General features: G+C 36.3%; 1 protein-coding gene across 1 annotated transcript in view; it reads left to right on the top strand.

Annotated features, from left to right (window-relative positions):
* The window catches only part of pcxa (pyruvate carboxylase a), a 105,485-nt gene that overhangs the window by 45,832 nt on the left and 35,247 nt on the right, over positions 1 to 24,406 (top strand). The window contains exon 10 of the mRNA XM_043220774.1: positions 10,183 to 10,365. Within this exon, the coding sequence (XP_043076709.1) occupies positions 10,183 to 10,365 (183 nt within the window). The remainder of the gene's footprint in view (positions 1 to 10,182; positions 10,366 to 24,406) is intronic.

Raw genomic sequence — 24,406 nt, forward strand, 5'->3', positions numbered from 1 at the left:
TATGCAATGTTTTATTGAGCGACATGGAAAAAAAAAAGTCCCATGAGTAATCTAGAGCAATAATGTTATTATTATAATATTTTAGGGCCCTGTGAAATCTGATAATTTTTCCCACTTTGTTTTAATGGTTAAATAATATGAATCAAAAAGCATGTATAATTAATTGAAATCATGAAATTTACAGAAGTTATTAAAAGTGCTGTCAAAATGATTTAGCACTATTATTCACATTTTTTATTTACCTAAAATATCTATGTGCACTATGTATGTTTGTGTGTGTGTGTGTGTGTATATATAATTTGTATAATAATTATACATGTGTATATATTTATATTCATATAATTTATATCATATCTAAATATATTTAATATATACACATAACTTATATATTTACATGCATGTGTGTGTGTGTGTGTGTGTATTTATATATACACAATTAATGTACACAGTACACACATACATTCCATGTAAACAAAAACTTTTATTATGGATGTGATCAAGCACAATTAATCGTTTAACAGCGCTAATTAAAAGTTTAACAAAAATAAGTGTTTATAGCCTTTATTTATTTTAAATTGCTTTTTTTTTATGAAATGCTGTTTTTCATTAATTCTGTTTTTCCTTTGTAATAGTTTCATTAAAATTTTTATGATAAAAAGCATCTTTAAATAATTGATTTTGATAAATGTATTATTTAATTTATTATATAATTTATTGTCATTAACAATGTGTTATGTAATTGGATTTTTTTTTTCTTCTGGTAAATGCCTGTTAATTTTTCAATAATAATTTCGTTAGCAGTAGCTCTGTTGACTTGGGTTAATGACCCTAGCAACCACCCAGAACACCACATCCTCATGTAACAACCAGTCAGAACACCTTAGCAACTGAGCAGCAACCCTCTGACGCACACAATGGCTTTACTGAGGACGGTCGTGATGCTTTTACACACAAACATACAAAACCCACATTTTCTTCAGAAATCTCTTCAAATCAAATCATTTTTGTGTCTCTGTCCCTCTTTTTGAGTCATTATTGCAAGTCAGCGGGGCGTGCAAAACTTAGAGTGGAGGTGTGATATCGTGCCTACTTGAGCGTGATGTTTCATGTGTGTGTGTGTGCGCACGTGGCTTCGCCGGTCCCATTTCCACAGGGTCCTTTGTCGCATCTTTATTTCATGACGTCTGCGAATGTGTAATTATGACGCTGCTCAGAATCTGGCAGCGCTCGCCTCAGAGGACATGTCCACGACGTGAACTGTGTGCATTACGCCGGCGCGGCGGTGGGATAATGGAGGCGAGTCAAGAAGGGATGGCGTCTTCCCCTGATGCTCTAATTGCTCGGCGGCAGTCACAGCTGGTTTGGGCTGCTGCCATGTCTCTGTGATTTGTTCGATCTGTGAGAGCTTGAGAGAATCAGGGGCCAGTTTTTTGTTGTAGCTGGAGGTGCCAAATATTTGTTTGCGAGCTCGTGACTCAGTTAAACCAAACGGGCATAAAAAAAGACCGCTTGTAGCTCGTTTAAACTCTGCCAAACAAACGCTGCAAAGCTCATTTTTATTATTCAGAACATTTTATGTTTTCTAATAATTCATTTAAACTCCCTGCAGATGTTCTTCATCTCCAGCTCAGTGTTGGTGATCCACAACGTTACGTGCGGCGGCAGAAATCGCGTTCTTTTTTCACTTCATGACATCAAATACAACTAATCCTGTGTCTTAGGAGAGAAATGGAGCCCTCGTGATTGAAGGCGGGCAAACTTCTCCTACACTGTGTTAGCCTGCTTTGAGCGAGCGCTCTTTAGTCGTACCTCGGAGGCCCTGGAGGTCATGACCCCTTCAACGCTCTGTGCTTCGTTCCTCCAGAGAGCCCAGGAGCGCTTACAGATGAGGCCGACAAGACCGTGTGATGTATTTTTCAGCACAGTGGAGCTCGCATGCGCTCCTTTTGGACTTGTCAAAGTGCTAGCGTGTTTCTTCTTGGGCCCCCATATGGGGAAAAACGGCAAGCGAGAACGACAGGACAGGGGTTAAGGGGGCATTAAAACAGAATTTTGTATCGTTCTGATGTGGGTTCACAGTGTTGAATTTGGCTGCGGGGTCGTGATGGAAAATGGCAAGCTGGGTACTCAAATGTTTATGAGGGCTCGAACTGAGAAAACTGGGAACACAAGCCTATATGTATAATGCAATATAAAAGTAATAACAATTCATTTGTTACACTGTGCTTTTTAAATTTGGTTTACAAGATATAAAGCATTGCAAAAGACATTATGAATAATTATAATACATCGTACGCTTTATTAACCCATTGCACTCCTTAATTAAGACTTTAATTAGAGTTTTACTAGATCAATTTGTTTTCGGTTCAGAGACGAATTCATATTTAGGTTAGTCACACATCTTTTACCGTTTATGTTGTTTGGTGTATTAATTAACCTTTCAGCTACTGCTAATGATTTAAATGAATTGTAATGATTTTATGAATTGTAATTTTTAACATTTTAAATTTTACTTTAATATTTGCTTTTGACGGTGATTACACTTGTAAATTAGATTTAATTACATTTGATAAAAATACAACATTTTTTAGTACAAAATCAGCATATTCAATTGACGTCTGAAAGATCACGTGACACTGAGGACTGGATTGAAACCTGCTGAAAATTCTGATTTGGCCTTACAGAAATAAATTACATTTTAAAATATATTACCATAGTAAACATTTATTTTAGATTGTATTAATATTTTACTATTTTTACAGTACTTTTTTATTCAATAAAAATGTAACCCCAGACTTTTTGAACGGCAGTGTATTGGTAGATATGAGCATGTCTCCTATTTTTAATTTTAGATTAACATCATCCATTGCTCTCTTTTAAGTCTTTAAAACTGTTACAAATGCATTTATTTATACTACTAAATGGCAAATCTCAGAATAAATAAAAATTTGTTCATACTAGATTATAATTTTGTCGTGTCCAAATGAACTTGTAGCTAAACAAAATCTTAATTGATTTTTATTTTATATAGACAAAATATTACAGAATATATTAACATCTGCCATTTATTCATTTTTAGTTATAAATCCAAATAAATTATCTTATTGGTATGCACCACATTTTTTATTACAGATGCATCCCAATTTTTTTTTCCCCTTCTGGTTCTGTCTGAACCAGATAAAAGAAGTTTTTAAAGAAGTTGACTACTAAATGTTAAATATAATAGTAGTTATCATAGTGAAGTTGCCAGTCCATCTAAACATTGATGCATATGATGTGGTTTAGAGTTTTCTTTCTTTCTTTTTTTCTTTTCCTGCCAGACTGTTCTGCCACAATTAGCGTTTGCCTTGCGGTGGGATGCTGGGCAGACCCCAGGACAGACATGTACAGGTTAAGCACCTCAGAATAGAGATGCTAACATAGACTCAGGGTAAACAGATCTGAGGCTGTTGGGGAAACGGGGGAGGTGATGTGACCTACTTAACAGAGAAGGGATGCTGTGTAAACACGAGGGAAAGAAGGGGTGGGCAGGAAAAGACCAGATTGGCAGGTGGCCATTTTGAGTTCGCCCAATTGCTGTAGCAACTTGAGGGTGGAAGTAACAATCACGGATCACTGCGCAAACTGTGCCCTGTTTATTTATACGCATGTATGTATGTGTCCCATGATGCACCTGCACTCCCAGACCATGACACTTCACACCTCTGATTGGTTCGATCTCCAGATGGAGTGAGATGCGCGCACACACACACACACACACACACACACCTGCACAATGATGAGCAGGAGCCTGTGGCATTAGTCACTGTAATGTGGAAATGTCACTGCACACTCGCACACAAAAGCGCATCTGCGGCTCACACACAGACTGCATTTACCCTGATAGATTTCTGTCTCACCAGGCAACCAATGCCCTTTCTTCGGGTCACGTCCGGTAGGCCTGTGTCTCACCTCTCATTCTCTGCCGTCTGCCACTTTGAGTCATACTTGACTTCTACACTTGAATGCTAAGCCAGGAGGAAAGTTTTTTTTTTTTTTTTTTTGGGTCTTCTAAATGCACTGCTTTCAAATTTGTTGCAGCCAGTAAAATATTTAATGTTGTTGAAAATCTCTCTTGCTCACAAAAGCTAAAACCAAAACGAGTAATTGTTTAAAATATTAGTTTAATGTAGAATAACTATTTCTATTTTAATATATCCAAAAATGTAATTTATTTTTTATTTCTGTCATGGCAAAGCTGAATTTTCAGTAGTCGTTGCTCCTTCGGTGTCATGTGATCCTGTGATTAGGAAATATTCTAATATGCTGATTTGACGCATTTTGAAAATAGTTATACTTTTTAATATTTTGTGGGATGATTTTTTTTAAGATTTCTTTGTGAATTAAAAAGTTCATAAGAACAGCATTTATGTAATACAAATGTAATGTAACATTATGTATATGTAACATAATGTATATGTATATATTTATACTCTGGGGCTGGATGCTTGAAACTGATTGGCTGACAAACATTCAGTTATTTTCAGGGAACCGCACAGCTTGTCAAACTATTCCTTACACACACACACACATACACACACACACACACACACATACATATATATGTTAGTGATGGACCGATAGTGATTAGCAATATTGTTTGCACATTTTGTCAGTAAAGCTGGTTCTGTAATTAGTGGTAAATGCCATCAGGTGCGTGATTTCACATTGAGCCGTATTTACTACACACAGCCGTTGTTCACTGTCAAGCTGCGCAAGACCACGTTCATTATTAGCGTGGATTTGAGCAGCTTGTCAGTGAACAGCAGCTCTGTATAAATATATAAATATAGAAATCCAAACTTCTGAATGGTAGTGTACATTTTAAATTATTTATTTTTTACTTTATCTTGTCTTAAAAAAATAAGTGTGATTGTAGTTTCATAATTGTTTAAGCAATAATTGTTAATAATTGTCATAATTGTTTAATTTTTAAAAACTTTTTGGAACAAAAATAATAAATAGTATCTTAAGTAGTATGTTTAAAGTATGTTTATCGATCACATATTAGTCATTAAAGTAGTAGTTTGCTCAAAAAAGAAATTTCTGTCACCCTCATGTCGTTTCAAACCTGTAACATAACTTAATTTGTAGCTCATAAATTATATAAATTTAGAACATAAATTAAGAGCTTTCGGACCCTTCATAGACTGCAACACAACTGACGCTTTATTGACTATTTTAACAATATCCTCCTTCATCAAACATATCTCAGTTTGTGTTCTGAAGATGATTGAAGGTCTTAATGGGTTAGAATTAGTGTTTTTGAGTGAACTATCCCTAGCTTTAATTAGCTGCTTTTTTTTTTTTTTTTTTTTTGAGTAGCTTGTAGTTTTGCAAAGTACTTTTTCTTCTTTAATTTCACTACTTGTTTATTATGAGTAGCTTTCAGGGTATCTTCTCCAACACTCTGTAACTCAGTTTTATGGGTTTAAGTTCATTTTAAATTCCAGTCGCCACTCTTTCTGAAAATGATTTGTGTCCTAGCAGGTAACATTTTCTAGCTCCCTGTGCTGTACTGCCCTACCAGCCACCTGCCATGTTTCTGCTGTTATCTGTTTGCATGTGTCTACTTCCCGTGCTACAAACCAAACATGAACAGCACTGAATGTACTAAATACAACCGTAATACCGTTGTACAGTATGCGCATTGTTATTGTTTTAACATTATAAACATTTACCACTCGAACTCTATTATTGCTTAATTGCAGTTTATGTTAAAATGCTGTTTTATTAATCATAATAGCGTAGAAATGAATATTTGGTATTACACGCACACATGATGCAGTCGGATGTTTTATTCCCAGTCCATTTTTTGCCAGAAGGGAAATAAGTGCTGCATCTTTTAGATAAGACAATCTTTCAAACTAAATCAGATTATTTTAAAAAGGAGCTATTTTGATTAGGTTGACATGTTCAAAGACACGATCTTCCACGCGTCAAATTTCATATTCCCTCCGAGATAAAACAATCGGGTGAATGTTTCTCGCTCGTCTCTCCTGGGTTGCTGTGATGGTTTTCTGCCTGTTAGAGCATGCAGGGTTGCTAGGAGCTCAGAAACTGTGGGATCTCTTTCCCTCTATTACCATTTCTCTCTTGCCATCTCTGTAACTCTACCCTTCACCTGCTCAAATCTCCCTCTCTCTCTCTCCTGCTCTTGGTCTCTCTGTTGTACTCTTTCATGCCTCAGAGTTTCAGGAAGCGCCTAATAAAATTCCATTGGCATGTTCCAGCTATCCGAATGTCCACTGCAAAGACTTCACAGGGTATTTGTCCACCTTGAGCGAGATTCCAAATCGCAGAAAGTGTGTATGTTTATACACTGCTAAAGATGTAGAGAGCAACCGGATGTTGCCTCTCACTGTTACTGGCTTATTACAAGTTTCACTGTATTGTATTTTTAGCACGATTTTAAAGTATGTTATTTAAAGCAGCTTGAAGGTTTATTAAAGATTAATAATATTTGGTGATATTTTAATAGTATGCTCTTATAAGTAGTCTAAGCAAATTAATAAAAATAGTCATATATAATTGTTGTTTTCATGTGCATTTATTGTTGTAAATTGCCGTATATTTAAAAATGAGCCAAATCACATATGTTTATATATAAAGAATTGCAAAAATCCTGTAGCACTCGCTCAAGCTCAACTAAGATCAATTTTTAAGCAGCCATTACTTTAAACTTCAGTGTCACACAGTCTTTCAAAAATCATTTTGAGATGCTGATATGATGCTCTAGATACAGTTATGATAATCAATATTGAAAACAAAAATCGGCTGTGTATTACTATCCAATCCAATTAGGAGTTTGAGGCAAAACTTGTAGTTAATAGCGAGATTTTAGACCTTAAAATAAAGAATGACTGAAGTTTACTAAATGTTTGTACCTCACATTTAAGCAATTTAATGCATCCTTGCTATATAAATGCATTTATTTATTTCATATAAAACACATGGATGCACTGTATACTTTTATATAAATAAGTGTTTGTCTATTTCTGTTTATTAACAGTTTAAATAATGTTCCAAATAAACTCATTTTGTTCTGATTGTCTACACAACCCCTGCTCAGTGTGAAAGCTGCGTGGGGAGCCCGTGAATCAGAACATTGCTCTGTTTTCCCTGTCTTCTCTCAGCGTGGCAGGTAGAGGATTGTAATTGTATTTAAAGCTCTCATTTGACTCAAGCCCCTGGTGCTGAAGAAGACGAGCATCAGCTTCAGCATCCATTTCAGCCCTGCTCCCAATTACAGTCGGCAGGGAAAAAAAACAGAATGAGAAATGAGTAGAACAAGAGAGAGAATAAGACTGACCCATGCAGAGCTTTGGCTTGCCTTCCTTCCTTTTCAGATCTCTTTGTGAGACACACTTCCTCCAGAACTCTTGCTGTGACCCAGATCAGTGGCGCTTCAACAGAAATCCTGTCCTAAAGCATCTATCTGATGATGAAAAGCCAAGTACACAGCTTTGGATCGCTGTTATGGCTGCCCTGTCTCATTTTTCTAAGCAAAGCTGAGCCGGATGGATCAGCGTGGAGCTTGTCGGATAATGATATATGATGGTATTTTCTCATGTTTCTGCTAATTTTTTTGTACTGTAATTAAAATGAATGCTAGTTTCTGAAAAGTCAGCATGAATCCCTGTTTGCGATATGTCATAATGTTCAACGAGAAAAGTGGGAACCCCCCCCCCTCCCATTTCATTTCTATAGTAGCAGAACTTTTTTCTGTTGAATTACTAAGGGCGTTTTAAAGAAAGCAAGCCGCATCCATTTTGGTGTCACTTTGACTTTTCAATAATAAAAACAGTTATTTGCCTTCATTCACTTATTACAGACAGTCAGGACACAAATGACAGAGAAATGCTGTCGTATCTCTGTGACGGTTGTCTCACTGGGTGGCAGAAACCATTAACGGCGTCAAATCAAATTTCCACTCAATTTGAGTGATATCAAATTACGCTTTTGAATTGGCATGGCGATGCTTGTATAATCTCCGGTAGATTTACTGTTCATTAGCATGTCTTATGTCGTAAGTGGCGGCACAATCGATGTTGAGCAATCGTGCCATTACCCAAAGAGCGCCCGTAATGAAGCCAAGACCTCGGCTTCTTCTGTTTCTGTTTCTGTTTGTTTCGCGCTTCTCATTAAATTCCTCTGTAACACCCCACCCTTACAATACCTCTGCCGGTGCCTGTATCTCTGCTGTGCACATCAATTTTACTGTGCTGATGATTGTAATGTGGATGCCAGAGGCTGAGACGGAGCACAATTGCACCAGTAAATGACTGCTGCCAGTTGGCTGCGGTGTAAGTGTTTTTCTGTGCATGTATGTGTGTGTGTCTGTGTTTTTTTTTTCTCTCTCAATTTGTTCTTATTGCCTGCACACTCCCCTGAGGTACTTGTGTCAACGGTTGCTCTATTTTTGCGGGATGAATGTTTGTACAGTTCAAGGGGCAGCACTCTACGAAATGTTAGATTTTAAAATTGTTGCTTTTTTTATTTTTAACCTCCCGCTTAGGTAAGCGGCCTAGGGCCACCTCCTGTGCCTTACCCTGAAGAGCCGTTTTGTTAAATCGCTCAATTGCACCTTTAAACACGGCATTCAAACCCTTCAGTCGGCACGCCATATTTTGAGATCATGTGCAAAGCATTTCAACAGCCAATTTTACCTGCTCACCTTTGAGTAACTACGCCAATCAATGCCACTCATGCAAAATCCCCCATCCCTTCTGTGTTTGTTTTTTGAAAACAGTTTAGAACTCTGAGTGCCACTGAACACACATCACTGTACTTGAATGAATTTTGTGGAATTAGCGGGAAAAACACTTCTTAGAATGTTCGTTAACATGAAACAAGCAGCTGTAAGCTTGAGGCGATGTATTAGCAACGGTCACCTGAGAATAGAATAATACCCACATTTTTTAGGCTGAAATGCATGTTGTATAAAGATAATTTTACAGAAAATGAGATTCTAAAATCAGAAAATTAGAATTAGATAGTGATCTGAAATAGTATCCAATTTTATTTTTAGCTGAAATGTATGTCTTGTATAAAGAGATTTTTAGAGAAAATTAGATATTGATTAATAAATTCATTTAGAAGACCAGCTGGATTTTATGTAATGATTGATTTATTAAGTGCTATATATATATATATATATATATATATATATATATATATATATATATATATATATATATATATATATATATATATAAATAAATTCATAATGTGTTTTAATAAATTTATTTACACATTGTGTACTTTTACTAAGAAAATTGTCATATGCACAGGGGAAATTAAGTCTAAAATAATTGCTGCAAGTGTAGCAACAATCCTAGAATATATTGAGCTTGCTTTTCTGTATCAATTTATTAAAATGAATTAATAGCCCAAATTATTATTATTATTATTATTATTATTATTATTAATTGATCTTGTTTAATGTATTTATATTATATATATATATATATATATATATATATATATATATATATATATATATATATATATATATATATATATATATAATAAATTCATAATGTGTTTTAATAAATTTATTTACACATTGTGTACTTTTACTAAGAAAATTGTCATATGCACAGGGGAAATTAAGTCTAAAATAATTGCTGCAAGTGTAGCAACAATCCTAGAATATATTGAGCTTGCTTTTCTGTATCAATTTATTAAAATGAATTAATAGCCCAAATTATTATTATTATTATTATTATTATTATTATTAATTGATCTTGTTTAATGTATATATATATATATATATATATATATATATATATATATATATATATATATATATATATATATATGTATATGTTAACAATCCATATATATTATAATGCAAGTGACTAATTTAGTAAATCATGTATCGGTTGCATCTGGTGTAAGTTATCCCATTTTTTATCCTATATTTCTTTTCTCAAGTGTGAAAATAATGTCTACAAAAATAAAACGTAAAGTTGTTAAAATTCAAGACGAAGTGTCAAAATATAAAAAGGGCATTTGCTGTGTACCTTTTAAAATATTGTCTCTTGAATCTTGACTCTTTCAAGTGCATTCCCTTCCGCATGTACAAGAAGATTTATCTAAATCTGTATTCTGACCATCCTTTTTTTTTCTCTTGGGCAGGTCTTTCGCAGTGGAGAGGGCATGGGCATTAGGCTGGACAGCGCGTCTGCTTTCCAGGGTGCTGTCATCTCCCCTCATTATGATTCCCTCCTGGTGAAAGTCATCGCCAGTGGAAAGGATCTGCCGGCGGCCTCTGCCAAAATGAGCCGAGCTTTAGCGGAGTTCCGCGTCCGGGGGGTCAAGGTAAGCCTTTTCTCCACAACAGTGCTTGCATAAACGATCAGGGGCAGCACGAGTGCGATCAGTAGAGACATTTGGAAATCGCATCAGTTGCACCTTTAAAGGTGCTGTGGTTTCAGAAATAAACTCAAACTGTGCGTGGCGTTATCATGCCTTCAGCCAGTTCATTTAGATAAAATGCAGCTTAGCTCATGAATATTAATTATGTGGCATCATCGAATTAAGGCTCGTTCTTAATAGAATACCAGCTATGCTCCTGGTCAGAGCTCACGAAGCCACAAACGACAACTTCCTTCGAAAATAGCGAGCATGGCAGGAGCACGGGAGACCTGACGTGACAAACTGAGGCGGAATAAGTGATCAGACAGGAAGTGGTTTATTTCTGTGTCTGAACCTATGGATTCCCCTTCCCCTGTTAAATGTGTTGTTCTTTTGAAACGCATCTGAGCAGCAGACACTTCACGGGCTTGTCACCCGTCATGCTGACTGCCATCTGAGGCTCTGATCAGATCTTGAATGAGCTGGAGCTAAAAACATTTCCATTTTGAAGTTTTTATTCCATTTTTTTTTTTTTTTTTTTTTAAATCTCCCACACATAAACCTGAACACACTGAATGAGTCACGTTAGACCATAGATGGTAACATGCACGTATAATATGTATTTATCAGCATAATGTGATCAGAGTTGAAGTAATGGCACTAATGGCACTCTCGGATAAAGGGTGCAGACCTCACCATTTTCTGATGTGCCGCTTTCGGAGGAAGGAAGGGGTGCGGATGAGAGAAGTTGTCATGGAGTGTTTGCATTTAATCAGCCTGAATAAAATAAATGTGTTTACATAAACCATTAGGGAAGGAGCTTTTCCTGTAAGCATCTTCAGAAATTAGTTTTGGAGACTATTAAGAGAATCTGTCTTTGTTTTGCTTTGCTTTAATCGGAGAGCATATGGAATGCTGCATTTTATTTGGGATGAAACAACGATATAGAATGTAAAAATAGCGAGATGTCTACAAAGGGAAGGTTTTAAAGAAATGGTTCACCCGAAATTCAAACCATCAACTTTTACTCACCGCCATGCATGGCATTAAGGTCCTTATTTTGTATATAATAAAAGTTGTGGAAATAAATCCTGTAATTTTGTGCTGCAGGGCTTTTGCATAACACCAAGAACATTTGGCTTTTTCATTTACGTCAGTGTCAAAATGTTTGAAGTTGTCCAATTAAAATGAAAACAGGTGAGCTGAGCATGACTTCCAGACCGACTCTTCAGTCGATGGTTATAATGTGCAAAATATAACTATGAAAATTTTACAGATGTTCGACAGTAGAAACAATCGAAATAATAAAATGTATTTCCCTATTTTGAATTGAGAATTTATACTTTATGATTTATGTAATTTGTAATTTTCAATGTGATCAGACGAGAAACACAAATAGAGCCATTTACAGCATGTTAGGCGTAAGAGTAATAATGAATGTTCACGTATTGTGAGTGAATTTAATAAACTTTAGTTAGATAGCTTTCCTCGTAGTCTTTAGCAATTTCACATGCTTATAAATATCAGTTGACCAAATGTTTGCTTTCTTTATTGACAGACAAAAATGAAAAGACTCTATTAATCAAAGTTCAGCTATGGGAGACTGAGTGAAAAAGAAAGTGGTTGAAATAAGAGAAAGAGCAGGTACTTATGGATATGGAACAACATGAGGGGGAATCAGCGATGACAGAATGTAGTTTTTTTTTTTGGTCAACTAATCCTTTAACGTATTAAAGACGTGTGACATGAAGAATGTTCCAAATGTTCTAAATGTAGGCAATTAATTAAGCAGCATTATAAGACATCTCAGGTCTTAATGCAGAATTTGCAGAAAGGAAACCTCAGAATACATAGAGACGCATAGTGAAAATAAATAAATATTATTTTTGTGATTTATTAGAGCATCATGTTATTAGCTCAGCAACAAGCTAGTCAAGTTTCCCCTTCAGAGACTTGCTTTTTGTCTGGCATACAGTTACAAGTTGGACAAAACTCAACTACAGTCACTTATTCAGGGCCTGTTCAAGTCAAGGATGATAACTTTAATGATAACTATAAAGTGTTAATGATCATTCTAATTCTTTTGTGAATAGTAAATTTCAACGCGCTATTGAACGATAAAAACGTTAGCCCCTTTCACACACAGTCTTTACTGGTAAATTGCTGTTAAGACATTATGTGTGAACGTGACCTTTTCAAAAATATTGGCTAATTCGTTCTCACAATTTACTAGAGGATGTTGTAACATTACCAGTAAATTACCGGTAATATACTCTGTTTGAAGTCAGAATGCGTGAATGAAGTCTGCTTTGGGCCAATCATAAACGTCTTATAGAGTTGACGTGATTGTATAGTTGTTTACTGTGATATCTGCTGCTTTTTATTAGTTTTTCTATTTGTAATAAGCCCTAAATGGACACTGTTACACTACATTTCGCTGATTTTTTAACGCGTCGTACTCGCGACCCAGCATTCTTTTCTATTCATAAGTCCTGCAGCACTGCAGCCGAATACTATTATGCATATCTCATGGTTATTATGAACAAAACGCGTTCTGTTTGATCATCCCCTTATGCCTGTCACTCAGACTTCAAAAATGTAGTCAAATTGGACAGATGTTGAAATTAAAGTGCTGCTTCTACTCACGTGGGTGACTGAAGATAACGGCGCAGCTTTTAAAGATCATTCCCGATGACTGACATTCCAGAATTTACCGGTATTTGATGTTGATGTGTGAATGGTGTATCTCTTAATGGTAAAAAGCCAGAACGCCATAGCTTGGGCAAACAGCATTTGCCGCTAAAGTCATTTTCTCAATTTTACAGTAATTAACCGGGATTGCTGCGTGAAAGAGGCTGTTGGCTTATTCCATCTGACTTTAACTTGAACATTTAAAGACAATGACAAAAAATAAACAGAACGTTCCTGTGTGTTGGTGTGGCCAGTAATATAGTTATTGTTATCATTATCTTTGTTTATCATTGTTGGTGTGATCGAGTCTAAAGCATTTGCACACTCAAAATAATGTGCAAAAATGATAGCTTAAAGGGTACAACAGCTTGTCACTTGCTCTTTAAAGATTCATAGTAGCAACATAAAAGCACATATTACTGGCCTAATTTACTGAAACACTCTCTATAAAGGTATATATGAGTACAAAGTTGGCCCAGTCACCAGCTGTTGTACCCCTAGAGGTACAATCTTTGCACTTTTTCTGAGGGTTTACCTGACACTGACATTTGTTTTCTTTCTGTTTGTTTTAGTCTGACTGAAATTAAACTTTTAAAGTGCATGTAAACAGACTTAATTACGAGGTTCGCTTTCACTTTGAATGCAGTAGGTTTTGTGTGTGTGATGTGAGGGGAGACAGATGTATCCTGGTGCAGCTAAGCTTTGAAGAGTCTGCCGTCAGGGAAGCTTTTAAAGCTCCACATCATTTTTTTCGACCACTTCACTGTTCCTCCAAGTACATTCTCTCTCTCTCTCTCCCCCTCTCTCTGCGTAATCTCCCTCCCATCTTGCCCTGTGCACAAATCTTAAAAATTGCTCCAACGTGACTTTAAATACCTTTCAAGATGATTTTTTTTTTTTTCCCTTGCCGGGAAAGATCTGCTGTCCATTCGATCGTGTTTCTCTCATCTAAATTCCCCCTCAGCCAGAGTAAAGTTTGTGACAGAACATCTCCGAAAATTGCCTTGCACCGACTCTGTCATTCCACCCCAATATTTCTCTTTCCGCCTCTCCGCACCTTGCACTACAATCAGGAAAGTCCTCGATTACCCTGTGGGCCGCATTCCCAAGCGTGACTACAGAACCTGGCCTCGGAAGAATTCAGAGAATCACTTCAAGCTGCTAGGCGTCATGGCCGGAGCTTGAGCTGTGCCGCGGCCTGCCTGTTTTTAATGAAGACTGATGAAGTGCGCTCCAGGATATGCGCGAAGTTCAAACCTCTCCTGCTGCCTTAATTTACAGGCTCCGTCTTCCTTCCACGTTTGATTAATCTCGCTCTCTCGTCTTCGCCGCATTAACACACCATGGTTTTCTCGCACGATCGCTTATACTACTTTTCTATCTCTCTTACTTTCTTGCTCACTTGTTCCTAGCGCTGTGCTTGGCGGGAGGGAGGCAGCTCTTCTCCTTTGGGGCTTGGGAGCTCCCTTGTTTTTATTAGGCATCTTCAATAGCCAATTTATCTAGTACCGCCACCACAAGATTTAATTAAGTCTTCAAATAATGGACTGTGGTTATGCCATCCATTTGCAGAGGTGGAACGGAGAAACCAGCATCTCTCTGGCTCATTGGGTTTGTTGTTTGCCAGAGATCTGGATCATGGACATCAGAAGTAGTAATGGAAGACAAATGCTAATTAGTAATTTGTCATGTAGAGGATTCTTTTTATGAGCAAGCAAGTTTCTAGTTCACTGCCAAGGGTGAAGGTGTGAGTTATGGGGTGTTTCGAGATATCTGACTCTCACAATTAAGGCCCAAAGGAATACAAGATGTTCGACGAATTTTAGAAGTGTGTTTCAACAGCATACAGCAGCGTACAATCAGTGATTCTGAAGTTAGATTACAAGTTAGTTAGAATTAGACCAGACGTGTTCGCCTTAGGAGGTTGCCATAGCAACAGCAGTCTGCTTGAGCAGTTTTTGTTAGGATCAGTTTCAGTTGGTACATGAAAAAACAAGTACTCTCATTATTTATCATTTTGTTACATAGTTGCACCTCTGCAGGAATATATCACAAAAACCAGGTGTGTGGGACAAACCGACCACGTATGGAAAATTAATGGCAGGTGTGTTTTAAATTTGAATTCAAAACTTCATATTTACTCATATGGTAGGTTAGTTTGTTTACCCTATATAGGTGTGTAGATCTGGAGTTTTGAAATGTTACTGTGAGTGCGGTTGGCTCAAGGCTGTAAACACTAAAGGCAATAATAAGACACAGCCAAATTGTTCCCCTAATTTTTGATATTTTTGAGGCTGTTCTGCAGGACCTGTTTGTTGTTGACAAAACATTAAAATGTTCAATTTTTGGACTGGTTATCCTCAATTACAGTGGCTGAGAGAGCTCAGTGTGCTGCAAATAAAAAAAAAAAAACGCATGCAAATAGAAAAGGCACCAGCGAGATAAGAAAACCTCTTTGTCAGTTTAACAACACGTGCTGTAAATACTCAAAATGTGACCAAATACAGAAATGCACTGCTAATATTTGCAATACTACATAATACAGACATGTGCTGCCAGTATTTGCAAAAAATTGTTTTTAATTTTAATATCCTGATCATACAGTTCCATAGTTTTTTGGACATTATTAAATAAGCTGAAGAAGGAAAACTACTATAAATTTGCAACATTTTGTAAGCTGGTTAACTTATTAAATAAATTAACTGTGGTATTACTATATTAAAAGACAAACATTTGGTCACTATAGTTAAACCATGTTTTGCCGGTTTTGCTAAATTAACCATAGTTTTACCATGATTCAACCGCTGCACTTAATTTGCAGGTTGTTTTTCTATTTGTTTTTTCCTAAGTTGCAGTACATTGAGCTCTCTTAGCCACTGTACTCCGCAGTCTAACAGTAAATGTCAAGATGACTGAGGTGGCCAATAAAATCAAAGAGGTGGGCTTTACTCCTCATAAAACCTGAAAATCCAGCGCACCATTTCAGTTTTGACAGAGAAAGATTGCAAACTTAAAGAAGCAGCGAAACATGTAACAAATGCAAAAATAATGAGACACAAACTAAACACTTTTTCTTGTTTTGAGTTTAAACATTTAGACTTGAAAATAATTACATGAAAGAGCTAAATATAACAAAAAAGTCATCTAGTAGTTCATAATTGATTGTGATGAGACCTTTTTTAAACCTTTTTTGACCTTTTTAAGCTTATGATTAAAATGATTGAATGTGTGCATAGTTTCAAATTCAGTTCAAATTCTTAAAAAAAAAAACTACTATTATACTATACACTATATAGTATTGTTTAGCGTGTGAAATGTACAAAACCAATATTTGTCCTTGAATTTTTCCTGTGGTGTGAATAAGGTTAAAAGATTTAGTATAAAGCAGGCAAGGTTATAAGGAAATTAGTTTTTAAATTATTATTTTTCATTTAATTTCATTCCTGGTCTTTCACTTTCACAACTTTTTGTACTTCAGGCTCCCTCACCTCTATAGCATTATTCAGTTTCAGCAACTTGATTCTTTTATCTTTTTTAACTCCTAAACATTAAACTGTATTTTGGTCGGAATGTCTTAATAGCTTGTTTTTCTGTAAATATAAAGTAGTTTATGTTCGCCTGTGCCTATAGACTCGGTTGTTTGCCACACTCTCTAGCTATTAAAAAAACCCCACATTCAAGCTTTGTAACACCGTGGGTAGCTCTTGCACGTTGTGAATTGCTTTGTTGGCCATTGTAGAAAACTTCAAATGCTAAGAACAGAATTCTGGACAGATGTTTAAAGAAACAGGCAAAATCTCAATTAGAAACTGCAGGGCATAACAAGAGGCGAAACGATTGGAGCCAAGGCTGTGTTCTTGGTTCTAACAGTTCTCTGTGATTAAATAAAAGCCTGAATGTTTCATTATGTTTTCTAGCACTGTCCTGCTGGCTTTGAAAGGCCCCTGCTGAGCAAGCCAAGTTTTATGTAGATCTAAAAGAAGTCGTCATGTTCACTGAACATTTAGTTCTTTTAGTGTCATCCTTCCATGCCTTGCTGTTTGCTTTTTGTCTTTTTCTTTCTTTCTTTCTTTTCTTTTTTTTTTAATTTGCAGTGCTTCTTTCTTCCTTGTGTTTGCAGCGCCTCCTCTCTGTGAGGGCTGCTTTTATATGATATCAGGATATGTTCATCACTGTCAGGAAGTTGAGCCGTGTCAAGAGCCTGGAGGCCGTATCAAATGAGGGTGGAAGCTGCGGAGAGTGAAAGACATTGTGAGAATAGGGGAGAGTGTGTCTGCATGAAGGCATCAGAAGAAGACTGATGGAAGCTGACAAACATTAAGAGCCCTAGAGAGAAGGAGGGTGTATGCAGTAAGAAAACAAAAAAAAAAGAGAGCGAAGCTCTCTCGCTCTAAGTAAATATGTGAAATTGAATGAGGACGCAAACTCAAATTCACCATCCTGTTCTCCCTGGAGAGTCACGGTTATGAGTCTGAAGTGTGTTTGTCCTTTCACAGTCATCATGGCCTTTTCCCCTTCTATCACAGCAGAGATGTACTTCTTTGGTGTGAGGCACTTTCCATGAATTTGGTACAAAATAAGGAACGGAACTCTTAAAAACATGTTTTTTTCCTTGTAAATGAATTGTTAACATCATGTTAGAGTTCAGACTAATGTCAGATCTGTTTTATTTTCGGTTCCGTTCCTTTGGCGTTTAGCCATTTTGGCAACCCTGTTAACAAAAGTTGAGATGTTTTTAAATGCATTTTGAAACCTTAATTGTGTTATTCCTTAGAAGTAAACGGTAAAAATGGCTAGAATGAGTAATTTAATGAGCATTTAATGTAAATGAAGCTGTTGCTAAATAGCAGTTGGCTAGTTTGGGACCAAATGTTAGTAAATGTTAATTATTCATTTATATAATTTAACTTTGTTGTTTATAATGAAAATTTGTCAGAATTCATGAAATCCTGTGTGATTGGTTAAAACATGCAACGCTGTAAAAAGGAAAAAAACACAGAAAAAGATATATGATGGAGCGCGTATGCCCTAATATATTATTAAATGACAATACTACTGCTAATGACTGCTAATAATGATGATAATAATAATCATCTCACTGTCATCAGTCTATTGACAGAGCTTGAGTTGGTAATGACCTTAATACCATAAATTGCTGCAAGTTAAAGAAATAGTTTAATAATTTTACATTTTGGTAGCAGGCATGAGCTGTTCACACAATTTGTGTAAAATAATTTCTTTCCCTCTTTTACCGTTATCCTGTAGAAAGCGTCCCGAATTTAGGTTTTGCAATGTTAAAAATGTTTTCTAATAATGAGAAATTTAAATTTCTTTTAAATGAGATAAATTAAAGTAATAGTTCAATAGTTTTTGAGGAAAACGTTCCAGGATTGTTCTCCATTTATTGGGCTTCAATAGGACCCAATGGTTTGAAAGGCTTCAAAGGGCTCTATATGATCCCAGCCAAGGAATAAGTGGAAAAGGAATGAGCTATCAAAACAATAGGTCATAAAAAAAATACAGATTTATATATCACGCAGAGCCCTTTGAAGCTCCATTGAAACTGTAATTTGAACCTTCAACACATTGATGCCCACTGACGTTCACTATATGGAAAAATATATCCTCAAAAAATTCTTTGACCTGAATAAAAGAATGGCATAGGGATGAGGAAATTATATCAGATTCTGAATAACAACAAATAATAATAAAAAAAAACTGTTGAATCTATATTTTAAATGTAATTTATTCCTGTGATTGCACAGCTGAATTTTCAGTAGCCATTATTCCAGTCTTTCGTGTCGCATGATCCATCAAACAAGCAAAAGATCTTAGTAAACCCAAACCTTTGAGCAGTTTGGGGTATGTCTCAACAGCACACATACAGAACGATTTGAGTCTCTATTGCTTAAAAAACCTAATTAACATTTACTTTAATTTGTAACTTATTTTATGATGGTATTGTCATTGACAAAAAAACAAAAAGCTGAGGTATGAACGCTCCCTTGGATGTCCACATCCATGATAGCTCCTTTATACTCCGTTGGTTACAGAGCCAATGAGCCTTCTACTGGCCATAAAAGTGAGTAATTGATCTTTACCTACAGCATCACGTGACCCTCATCTCTGCAGCACGGCGCCATAGAATCGATATCTAGCCTTACTTAGATGAAGACAGTAGTTTTGAGATCACTTCGTGCAGCATTTATGGTTAGCAGTGGGCTTGTGAAGCCCATCTCAATGTGTCTGTGTCGGTTTTAGCTTCTAGTTGATTATGAGGCAGTGCAGCTGTCTAACAGATCTCAGGCCATGTAGTGTAAGTGTTGTCTCTGTCGGCTTCTCTCATCATTACTGCTGAACAAGCCCTTCTAACGGCCTAGAGGTGTTCTCGTCAGAAGCAGCCAGGTGCCTCCAGCTAGATGCAGCAGTTCTCCCAAGAGGATGCCGTTCCTGGTATCAGGGTGTCGTCACTCATAATTCTCAAGAAACTGCTTTTGAAAAGCGAGAACTTGGATGTTCTGACACCTTTTCCTCAAAATTGCTGGTTATTATTGGTTTATCACTGAGAAATAGAAACAATTTTGTACAAGTACGCTGAGATTTTTTTGAAGAAGTATCAGTGGAATTCAATATATATTGTGTGAAAATAATATGCACTAGCACTTTTGAACAATTTAATGCATCCTTGCTCATTAAAAGTATAATTGTCTTGAAATAACGAATTACTGAAATGTTATTTGTTGTAAAATATTTGTTTCAAATAATACTGTGCTTTAAAGCATTGATAGAATCACAAAAAGGTATCACATTCCCACAGAAATATTAAGCACAACCGTTTTCAACATTGATAATAAAAATATGATGATAATAATAAATGTTTTTAAAACCTAAAATCAGCATATTATGCCGATTTCTGAAGGATTATGAAAAAAAACATTTTAAAAAGATTAATTTATCGCTCTTTCATCCATTTGTGTTTACATAATATGCTTGTGATTTAAATGTGTACACACACACACACACACACACACACACACACACACACATATATATATATATATATATATATATATATATATACACACATCTTTGTCTATATATTAGAGAAAAACTTGCATGTATACTGTATTTGCAATCATATTTATGATTTATATTACATAGACATATATTACATAAAGTAAATATATACTGTACACATGTGTTTATTCATATATATAAATGTAAACCGTCTTCACTAATATATTACGTAAACAAACTTTTGTTTTGGATGATCTTAATAGCAATAAATAGGTTTGACAGCACTAATTTAAAAAAATAACAGCTTTTTTAAATTGTAGTAATATTTCACAATCTTATTGTTTAAAATAAACCCAGACCTGATGAGTATGAGACTCAAAAATATAAAAAAAATCTTACCAACCCTAAACTTGCATCTAAATGGCAGTGACATTGTATTTTATCCTGCACAATTTTATTATGAACCGTATTCTGCATGACCATATGCTGTATCCCAAATCCTACCAAATACCTAAACTTAACAGCTACCTTACCAATTAATAAGCAGCAAATTGTTAATAAAATGAGTTTTGTTGTGCTCAAGCTCTTCTGAACCCCCACATAGATGAACCATGAGAAAAAGGCTGTGATAAGAGTGAGGTTTTCCTACTCCGTATCTAAAGAATCCGGAAGGCATGTTATTGTGGATTATGGGAAAGTGAGACCAGTATATCAGGTAGATATAAAAGCAAATGCGCACAGCTGGAGATGCCACGTGAATTACAAGTCCTTGGGACTAGTTGACAGTATGTGTACATCAGGATGTAAAAATCTGCGGCACGTTCAATCTCCCACTCAACTCCATGAAACATAAAGGAGGTGTTCACAGGAGAACAGAATCAAAGGTTGATGAACAAAGAGCCTGCGTGAATAGAACACAGACCCCTCACAACCTAAGAGATATTAGTTAATGCTTTTTCAAAGTCCTGGCTAGCGGCACTGGCAGCTGAGGCCTGTTATGAATGAGAAATCTCGCTACTGATGAAGAGAGCGCTACTTACAGTGAGAGCGAATGCACCCTGGGGGAACCCGGGAGGGCCGAGGGAGCTGACAGCTCCAACCTCCAGCTGAAAAGTTCCTGTCAGACTCCCACACTCACCCTGTCCCGGTGGGAAGAATGGTGGGCCTTGAAAAGATTGGGAGAGGAGGAAATGAAGGAGAGAACAGGCAGAGGTTACTTGGTATTTCTTAGCTGGCAGGGGGTATAAAAGAAGAGGTGGTTGAAAAGTCACGGAGGTGGTGCACTTCTGAAAGCGTTGTCTCTTTTGTCCCCTTTTCCTCTCACACTTCTCCGCCCTGCTTAAATTGACGGAAAAGCAGGAACATCATGACCTGCAGGCGAAGAGAGTGGTGAGCAAGTCAAAACGCAGGCTTTGTGCTTGGTGTTAGGATTCTGAGAAAAGAGCCTGGCAGCAGGGGAGAATCAGAGGCATGTACACACTGTACGTTTGAGATTGAAGCATTTGTCTATTTTTGAGCCGGTCCTTCTTCCTAACATTATCAAGCTGCATTAGCAACTGGGCTATTTCCGTAGTTATTTCTGTACTTTTATGGAGCAAAATAATATTCAGCAGTTTTGAAATTAGACATAATAAAAATGTATTATTTAATTAGTATTTTAATTGAAGGGCTCTAGAGTGCGACCTAATTTCACAATGGTGCGATTAAAAAAAAAACCTGAGGTCACACCGGTTCGACCAGCCATTTTCGAGAGAATAAAAAAAAGAAAGTCTCCCCGTGGTTCAACATCAGACCAATGTTGTGGTCTAAACCAGTCAGAGATAGAGAACCCCTCCTCTGATTGGCCAGGCTCCAGATATTCCTGTACGTTTGAAAATGTGTGTGCTGCAGTCAGACAGAAAGAGATGAATAGCCTAGGCCTGTCAGATAAACAGTGGATGTAGCCGCGGATGATGAAAGAAGATGAAAAGAACGATTGACATCTTTTTGTTAAGAATGTTGAGTTAAGGCCTTATCCGTCTGAAAATCATAACCAATGCTCTGACACTGAGCCATGAAGCATTTTATTGGAGTCATCACAAATATATTAAAAAAAAACCCCAAAACAAAACATTTGTGCAAATTGCAGACAGTGTGTGCATGGCATTTTTGATTGACGGAGACACAGATATTGCACTTTATTATATTTAAACACTTAATTTGTTTTTTTTTTATCGTTTTATTTATCTTGAGGTGTTTGAAGTTTAAAATTCAGCTCAGTGAAACAATTTAAACACCAACACATTTTCGGTAATTTATCCTTATTGTAGAAATGTGCTTTAAATAAAGAACTGTATGTTGGCCGGATAGTAAGTTAGTCATTTACAATTCAATATTGCCTGTATGAAAATTTGGATGCACCTACATTTTGTTACATTTTTACAAACCATTAGTGTAGAGACCTGAATTGTGCAGCATTTTGGGTAAACATGAACATGAACCAGATTTAATTAAACTAAATATTAAACATTTTTATTTTCTTCTTTTGGCATCCTTTTATTTTATGCAGTACATGAACCCATAAGTGAAAATTACTTAGTAAAGCCATTTGATTTCATACACGTACTACACATAATCCTTTTTTAAAGGGGTGATGAACAATCAAATTTGCCTTGATCTTTTAGCATATAAGAGGTCATTATTTGAGCGCTACGAGCATCAAAATCCAATGTAAACAATTATAATCACTGGCGTTTGATGCAGTGTTCAGGTGTCTGTGAAGTAGCTTTTTACATTTAAAATTTTTAAATACATTTTTAATTACGGAATAGATCACTCAAAAACAGAAATGTAAAATATTTTAAATGTAAATTTAAATGAAAATTAAGTTGACTGTTGCTTTTAGAACTTCATCTGTATGAGGACCCTCATTGTGAATGCTGTAAATGTGAACCATCATGCGCTTTGTGGTGGATGCCTATAGTAAAGTAAGCTAGAGCTTGACTCTCAAAGGACTAAATTTGCTTAGGCTGCGTTTTTTGTGCATTGCACTAGCTATCTTCTTGTCAAGACTCACAGGAGAGAGAGAGAGAGAGAGAGAGAGAGAGAGAGAGAGAGAGAGAGAGAGCGAGCTCAGCGGCTGCAGCTGCAGTGGAGCCATCACAGCCAGAGAGAGAACAGGACAGCTCTGTGTGCATCACCGCTCCTGCATGCATGATTGGCTAACCACCTATGTGCCAATCAGTAGGTTTTAATTGGGTAAAAGAGGGCAGAATGTCGCCTGTAGCAATCATAAGGAACCGTTCCATCATCTCCCCCACCTCCTCCTCTCTTTGCTGCCCACACTTGCAGTTGGAGTTTTGTGCTCTTCGTAGAGTGTGTAAAGACATTTATGCACTGTAGGGGTGCTTTGGAAATAAAAAGCATGCTCATGATTTTAGACATCATACTCTGACAACAAAAGCACCCATAAAAATGTGAACATGCGATTAGTACATGCTGTTCCTGACTGGAACTAGATATCAAATCTGTGTGCAGCCGAGCTTTATTTCGGTAGTTTTTATGGTCTTATGACAATCACTTTTTCCATATGATTATGTTTTTTTTCTTTCCTTTTTCTTTCATCTCTCCCCCACCTTTTTTAAATGAGGCTGGACCTCAGCACAGTGTGTGTAACTCTGTTCCAAGCTCTAGTAAGCTGCTGTCTTTATGGACCCGATTAGAAAAACCCACCTAAACCAACCTAAGCTGGTCTTAGCTGGTCTGTCTCGGAGAACAGCTGGTCACCCAGCTAAACCTCATCTTGGCCAGGCTGGAAAACAAGCTAGACCAGTGGTTCCCAACCGATTCTGCTACAGGAGCCAGATTAAGATTTGGCCCAAGTAAAATACGAAAATTATTTATATTTATGTTTTTGAAAGAAGTCTTTGTGCACTAAGGCAGCATTTTTTATGAAGAAATGTAGTACAAATAAATATTAACATTTTAAAATAGTTGATTTCTAAACAGGTACTTAAACTTGAAATTTCAGCAGAACTGTCAGGTTCTTATTATTTTCAGGGTTAAAAGCAGTTTTTGTTGCTTAATATATTTGTAGAAACTGTAATACATATTTTCAGGATTCTTTGATGCATAGAAAGTTTAGAAGAACAGCAATTATTGAAATACAAATATTTGTAATATTTATAAATGTCTTGCCTGATCTTACACAAGCTTTTGAATGATGCAGAGTTTCTACAAATAAAAATATTGCGCAGCAGTGTTGTTTTTGATGTTGATGATAGTAAAAATGTTTCTTGAGCACTGAATGCACTGAAGG

The sequence above is a fragment of the Puntigrus tetrazona genome, chromosome 21 (assembly GCF_018831695.1).
Source record: "Puntigrus tetrazona isolate hp1 chromosome 21, ASM1883169v1, whole genome shotgun sequence".
NCBI classification, from domain to species: Eukaryota; Metazoa; Chordata; class Actinopteri; order Cypriniformes; family Cyprinidae; genus Puntigrus; species Puntigrus tetrazona.